The sequence below is a fragment of the Gavialis gangeticus genome, unplaced genomic scaffold, assembly GCF_001723915.1.
Source record: "Gavialis gangeticus isolate Ggan-Ray unplaced genomic scaffold, GavGan_comp1, whole genome shotgun sequence".
In the NCBI taxonomy this organism is placed as follows: Eukaryota; Metazoa; Chordata; order Crocodylia; family Gavialidae; genus Gavialis; species Gavialis gangeticus.
In genome coordinates, this window is record NW_017729032.1 from 160,469,617 (window position 1) to 160,477,232 (window position 7,616).

Below are 7,616 nucleotides of genomic sequence, written 5' to 3' on the forward strand. Positions count from 1 at the left end.
CTTGGAGACTCTTCAGGAGCTTGAGGAGATGGGGGAGGAGGGGAAGCCTTCCCTACCCCTGGGACCGGGGGCTATTTTTGTTTCCCTAATTTCCCACACTCCAAGATGAACAACCACTCTAGTGAACCAACCCTCCTCACCAGCTTCCCATCCCTTCTGGCCCTCCCCCTCATCCTGGCTTATTTCCTTGGCTCCTAGCACTGGCAAATGCCAGTAAAATGGGCACTAGGAGCACAGTACAGCTTGTAGGATTGGGGGTTGGGCTCAAGAGGAGGCCTGGATGGTCTGCATGGGGTGGATTTCCATCTGGGAGTGCAGAGAGAGGCCAGGGGGCTAAAAGTAGCTCAGCACGGGGGGGGCAGGGTAGGAGAAGGAAAAGTGCAGCCACAGGGCTGGGGCCAGCAGCTGGGCTTTCTTAGCTCTGGGTCTGTGCTGGGAACTGTACAAGAGATCAGGACAGTTAGATTAGTCTAAAAATAGATGGCCTGATCCAAGTTGAGTGTACCTTGGAGGTAGGGTTAACTTAGATCAGGTTGGCCATTTTGAGACTGACCTAACTGTCCTGAATCTCTACAGTTAGTACTTAGATTGACTCAATGAGGCATCTAAGTTGTAGGTCTGTACCCTGCTGAACTAAATTGGATTGGGTGGCCATTTTTAACATGATCTAACCTGGGAGCGGGCAATGATTTCAGGCTGAGGGCTGCTTACTGAGTTTTGGCAAGTCATCGAGGGCCACATCACAGGCAGCTAGGGGCAGATAAATATTAATTTTCTAAATTTTTTAGGGGCCCCATGGGCCAGATAGAATGACCTGGCGGGTCGCATTTGGCCCACGGGCCGCATTTTGCCCACCCCAATCTAACCTCTCCTTACCATCTGTATGCACCCTAGCAGTAAGGAATTGTGGGTTTGAATCCCCTTAGGCAGAGGAGAAAAAATGGTCACCCTTAATGGGGTTGACCCAGGTTCAATGTTCTACCCCCTGAGTTGTTGGGTGAAAGGAAGGCACAAATTCTCACTTTCTATCAGATGAGAAAAATGTTCCTCTTACTGAGCGCTTGAAGGAAAAGCTATGTGGGCATCTACCTTCCAAAGAGTATTGCTAGCTGTGAATCCAGAATACAGGGAGGTGACCAAGTGCTGCAAGATGTGAGGAACTGCAGAAAAATCCTTATTCTTCAGGTGGTTCTTCCCTCACTGTTCTGGTTTTGATGGACCCATTCTAGAGTTCTAGTCTCTCCATGGATTCATCAGGGATTTGGAGTCTACTTAAGGGTTCAGGTGCCTAAAAATTAAGTGTTGCTTTGTTCATCAGTAAGGTGGCTTAGAACAACTTCTGGTTAAAATGGTGCATTCTACATATATAAAGGGCTTAGTCCACCTGTCTGTGTGTCTCTCTGTCTGTCTGTAATGCTCTTGGAGCACTCTGGTAGTCTCAGCAGCCCATCACAATGCTTACTGAAGCAACAAATCAGAGTGCTCTGCACAGACAGACAGACCCTGCACAGACCCTGTACCGCCACCGCCTCCAAGGAGCAGGGCTTGTGGGGAGGCCAGCAGTACTATCCTCACTCTCCCCTGCCCCCAGCCCTGCTCCTTGGAGGTGGCAGCAGCATGTGGTGCTGGCAGAGGGGGCTGAAGGGAACGGTAGGGATGGAGTGGAATGGCAGAACGCCAGCATAACTGCAGGGATGTTGGGGATAGAGCAGGAATGGAGTGGGGTGGACCAGAGATGGAGGGGACTGAGTGCTCCCCCAACTCCTTGGAGGCAGCAGCAGCACAGGGTGGTGGTGGCATGGCATTGGCCTCACCACCCCTGCTCCAACCCCTCTGTCCCTGCCATCTTGGTTGTGCTCCATCCCCACCATAATTCTTGACAGGCAATTTGTTAGATGGTGGTGGGGATAGAAGCACAGAGGCAGGGGCAAGGCCAGTGCCGTAGTGCCACCACCCCACACCATTGCTGCCTCCAAGAAGCAGAGCCATGGATAAAGTTAAGGCTAGCGGTGCTGGCCTTGCCCCCCCACTCCATCCCCACCATCATGGCGGCACTCCAGACATGGGGGCCAGACACAGAGCGGCAGCAGAGCAGGGCAGTGGCTGGTGGTGGCTGCCATGTGCAAGCCTCCCCACCACCCCACCACTCCTGGGAAGCAGTACAATGTGGTGGGTAGTGGCGCTCCATTCTCCCCCACTCCTGATCATTGTTGACAGGCAATTCACTAGTTTCAAAATAAAACTCTTCAGGAGTTTTAGGACTCTTCAGGACTACAACTGGGATCTTCACTGAAGCAACTTATGATTAATATGAGCCATATTTCAACTGTTATAACTTCATCTGCGGGTAATAAGTATATATAATGCAATTCTAAAAAATGCAGTATCTAGAATCGGGGGCCTGAACTAAACACTTGAAAATGCTAATGTTCAAAACCTCTCAGGGTCAAACTAACATAAACAGAGATCTGCTTATTTTGACTATTATTTTGCTCAGCTAATTAGTTTTCTAGTTTTCTTGGTTAATCTAACCAGTAATGCATAACTAGACATAAAATTCTCCTGTGCTCTTAGGTTTGAGTGGAACATCGGTGGAAAATTTTACCTGTATGATTTATAATGTTTCCTTCATGAATTGCACTTGGACTCCTGGCAGAAATGCTCCAGAAGATACTCAATATTTTCTTTACCAGTTCTCAAAGTAAATGTTTTTCATTGGCTCAAGAAAATTTTGCATTCAGATATGATAGATGATGTTTTCAGGGCAAAAAGTACTTTGCCCATTGTGCCTGTAAAGATGCACTTGGATGTCAAATTCTATCCTGGGCAAATGCTGCTTCCCAGAGGTATAAGTGATGCTCAATGCCATTTATGTAGATTTATCTCAGGTTCCACTGTGCATAGTTAGGCCTGGCCATTTACACATGTTCAGAAGCAATCCAACATGAGCAGAGTGCCATCTAACCCAAATCTACCTGGGATAGTTAAAGGATTCAGTGCAAGTCTCTGAAACATGACTAGAAACTATTTTGATAGAGAAAGAGGGAAAGCTACAAACTGTTTGCCTAAAAGGCTAGTGGTTAGGACCCTTGCCCGGGAAGCATGAGCCCATACTTCTAGTCCTCTCTTATCTTTTTTTTTTTGTTTGTTTAAATCTACATCTCTCACTTTTAACAAAATGTCCCAAACAAAAGGCAGGGCCAACTGAACCTCCACCTCTCCTACTGAAGCTGGCCCACTAGAAAACCAACATGTGAAAAGATGTAGGGCACAAGGGGTACAGCAACACAAGATGCTTTGCTGAACATTACATTAATATAATGCACAGTACAGTGTCACTGTCTACATGTACACAGCAATTACTGCATAGCAGATTAGTCTCATCTGCCATTTTCTAAGTACCTGTAGATACAAGTACTGGAAATTGGTGCATTAAACTAATGTGCCAAACCACACATGTAAACACTGACCGAGTGAAAATTGCTCCCACTTAGACTAGGTAGCAGGGGGCCACAGGAGATAGGGAGAGCTGTCCCAGCTCAGTGGGACACTGCCTGCCAGTCCCATGGATATCAGGACCCATTCAATCTCCATGGGGCAGAGAGAGCTGTTATGGTTGCTGGCACAACTCTCCCATCCCATGGAGATCAGGACCAGCCCCCATGTCCCCTGCCAGCCCGGAGCTGGCACCTGGGGGAGCCTGGAACTCTGCCCAGAAAATTCAGGCACATTAATTGCATGTAGGTGCACCCAAGGAGAATGAGAAGAGGGATCTTGATACTTTGGCTATTGAGGAGAGCACTAGCCTGGAAAGGAGAAATCCATGGATTCTGGCTCCTGTTCCTAATGCTGCATTAAATTTGCAGTAGAGAGCCACTGGATAAAATAATGTTAGACTCCTGTTTCCAGGGCCATATGTCCCAACCACGAGGCTTTTGGGTAAATGGTGGGTGTGCTCTCTTCCTTTTCTTTTGTCAGTCTCAAGTTGTACCTTTACACCAATCAAAGTTTTGAAGAATTACAAAGAAAGTATGCCCTTTCTCTAGATGGATACCTAGCCATATTGGGCAAAGCTAGTCACACAGATTGGAATCTTAAGTAAAGTATGGATGTCTAAGGCCTGTTCTGCCTCCCAGAGGTATGAGTGAAGCTTGCAAATCTGGGAAACAGAATAAAGGTCTAAGTGCTACATGGATGTGCCATAGGAAAAGTAGATTCTTGCCCTTAGTGCTTTAACTGAAACAATTTGGTATTTGCAGGAAAGGTGAGATGGAATGCCAACATTACATAAAAGATGCACATGGAAGACATACTGGATGTAGGTTTCAAGATGTGATGATAGAAGACACTGATGCGGTTTACTTCCTGGTGAATGGATCCAGCAAAGAATCAAAGATTCAGTTTTATGATGAGTACATCAAGCTCTATAAAATTGGTAAGCAGGAAGTTTCTTTCCACTCTGACACCCAGCAGATAGAGGAGAGCCTGCCCTTTGTTTTAGAATTATACACTGCTTTCTGCACATCCTTTTATAGCATCTAATGAAAGGAGCTTCAGCCCATGAAAGCTTGTGCTACATATATATCTACCTGATTAATTTTTAAGGTGTAATTTGACCCTGCCTTCTACAGCATTCTTCTTCAGCTTTCATTTATAGAGAGCTGTGTTTTCTAGTCTTTATAACTATAAAGATATAATTCCAAATTGTAACCAAGTACAAATTAATCCAGCAATGTTTGCCTAAATAAAAAAATAGCTAGGAAAGGCAAGAGCTTTTTAATTTGTTTGGAAATACACATTGTACTTCTGAAACTCAGTGGCATCACTATGCTAAACTACAGTGCCCTTCATCCAAGTACATAATCTCAGGACTGAAAAATGTCTTACCCAGAATATACACTTACCCAGATTTAATGTAAATAATGCTTATAAGCAGGGATCCTAGTTTTTGCTGATAACCTGAAAATTGGGGATTTTTTTTAAAGTAACCCAAAATCCACATTTTTTTATAATCAAAAGGAAACACCACTGTATATATATTTATTTATTACTAGCATTTCCTTTTGATTATGGAAAAATGTGGATTTTGGGTTACCTTTTTTAACCCGAAAATTGGTGATTTTTTTTTTTAGCAGAGAAAACCAGGATCCCTGCTTAGAAAGTACCCACTGTTGTCTGTGCCTTGGCATTAGCAGTCCTGGAACCACCCTCATTTTCAAGGCTCAGCTTTCAAATTATCACAACCTGTGAAAATCAGAGGGGCTACTCAGTTTGGGGGCTGTTAATACAAAGCATTATTCACATAATGCATATGAAGCATTATTCATAGTGCTGTCAGTACTGTGGTATTAACACCCCCAAAGGGACTAGCTTTCTATCACTTTCAAGGTTTTTAATTTACCTACATACCACACATACCTTTTCTCCAAAAATTAGCCCTCCAAAACTGGGGTGCACATTTTAATTGAGGAAGCTGATTTCCATGCCAGAATGGAAGAATGAGGATGCTGTAATGACTCCATGAAGGAAGGTCAAATTCTATTTAAATAACTTCTAGCTATTTAAAACATATTGTGGCTGCTCATCCAAAAGCTTTTGCCAATTTGGTAATGGTCATCACATGGTTAAAGCTTGAGCTGCAGAGTTTGCAAGAAGACACTGTCCCTGCTCCATGCATGCAGCCTCACACAGGCATGACGCAGGACAAGTGATTTTTGTTTTCTTTTGTTCTGCCTTCCCAAAACAAGGTGTGTCTTATTTGGAAATGTGTGGTATGCAAGAAAATATGGTAGTTATAATGTAGGAAGATACAGTTACTGTGCAGGTAACTAGAATACAATTAAATTGCACAGTAGATAGTGAGGCTGGATGATGCTGTGCTATCGGTTTATGCCATACTTCCCTGACTGCCCCAAAGCCCAGGGACTAAATCCTATTTCATTTTATGAGCATAAATGGTATGTACATAGGCACCTAACTGCAGCTTTTATCACTTATGCATAGCTTCTGATTCAGCTCTAGGCACACAAGCCCACTTGCCCCTGCATATCTTCAGTAGGACTGTACTCAGAGAGGGCATCTGTGTGGTGAAATAGGATCACCCCTGTATGTGCAAAAGAGCAGGTAAGTCCCAGAAATCTAGTCATAGAAAAGCCACAACAAGAGGGGATTAGATGCAGGTTGCAGCTCCAAACCTTACTAGTTAAAGTGCTTGTCCAGGGAGCAGAATGTAGCCCCTCTCACTCTCGGAGAGTCTGAAACTTCATCACTTGCTTTCCAATAACTGCCATAATACAGACAGCTTTCAGGCTCCTTTCTAGCTGTCTTCTTGAAGCTTGCCCTCTGGGCAACCAAAGGAAGAAGACACATGGAGCCAGGTAAAAGAAAACCAAGCAAAGTATATATGGCTCAATTATATGGATGCTATTGTAGGTGGGAAGGGATCCTAGGTTCTAGCGTAGGTCTTTTCTTCCACTGGGACACAAACTTTCCCAGGGCTGCTTGCTTAATGAAAAGGCAAATAGAAGATGCAGTAGCCCAGTTTTAAGAAGAGGTCTGAGATATGTAAAGGCTTTGGCCTGCAAAGTAGGCGGTGCAGGTTCAAACCGCCTCTAGATGAGATGGGCCTAGAACCCCCTGCTCCCTGGACAAGTACCCTGACCATTTGGCTTCTGGGCTAAAACATGGATGGGTCCTCCATCTCCATTTTACCTCCAGCTGATATGTGTTCAGAGCGATGGTATCTAACTGCAAGGAGTTGTACATAATTGTGTGTAAGTGCTAAAAGCTGCAGTTACGTAGCCATATATATGCCATTTAGGATTTAGACCCAAGTGTCACTGTGTTAAAAATGTCCAGCTCTTCACTTCTAAGATAGAGATGTAAGTTGTCAATACCACACTCAGTTGCAAACTAGAAATTTAATCTTAGAGTAGAAGTATCTGAATGTAATATAAAAATAAATACCACAAAGCTTACTGGGCTGACTGGACCACTGAATTTAATAAAATAAAATAAAGCACTGGAGAATCACATAAAGCACTATAGAGACTTCTGTTAAAAATTGCTCCAGTTTAACATAGTATAGAAATATATTCACTCATACATGACTGCAGACCAGGCTGCAGGCTGCTGACTGTATCTTTTACCAAGGCAAACTGGTCCTTTATCAATTGTAATATGGATGGTTCTATTTCAGAACTTCTTACCGCTCCAACAAATATCACTATAAACTGTACTGAAGAGCCACCCCATTGTATTGTGGAATGGGAACCGCCCCATACAAGCAAGAAAATAGGAAATCATTGTTTTCTATATAAAGTTTGCATACAAAGAAAACCAGCTATGGTAAGAGTAATTTTGCAGATGATTCTCAACACTAGTCTGTACTCTGCATTCACACACAGAATACATAAGCTTCTCTCTCCAGTCCTGAGTTATTCCTCATGTGTAGCACTAGCCTTCCTTTTAGATCCAACCATCCCAAATGTTACCTAGTCTATTGCCTCTTTTGCTAACCCATGGCTGTCTTTCTTAAATGGCAATTATTTATGCTCACAAAATTCTTTCTTGGCTTTTTTTATTCTCTTATTCTTATATTCGGGGGGGGGGGGGGT

At 43.9% G+C, this 7,616-nt stretch overlaps 1 protein-coding gene across 3 annotated transcripts in view; it reads left to right on the plus strand.

The window, feature by feature from the left end:
* The window catches only part of LOC109303281 (granulocyte-macrophage colony-stimulating factor receptor subunit alpha-like), a 61,860-nt gene that overhangs the window by 27,382 nt on the left and 26,862 nt on the right, over positions 1 to 7,616 (plus strand). For all 3 annotated transcript variants that reach the window (XM_019525457.1, XM_019525458.1, XM_019525456.1), the window contains exons 5-7: positions 2,575 to 2,701; positions 4,260 to 4,435; positions 7,199 to 7,347. In XM_019525457.1, coding sequence (XP_019381002.1) covers positions 2,575 to 2,701; positions 4,260 to 4,435; positions 7,199 to 7,347 — 452 coding nt within the window. The remainder of the gene's footprint in view (positions 1 to 2,574; positions 2,702 to 4,259; positions 4,436 to 7,198; positions 7,348 to 7,616) is intronic.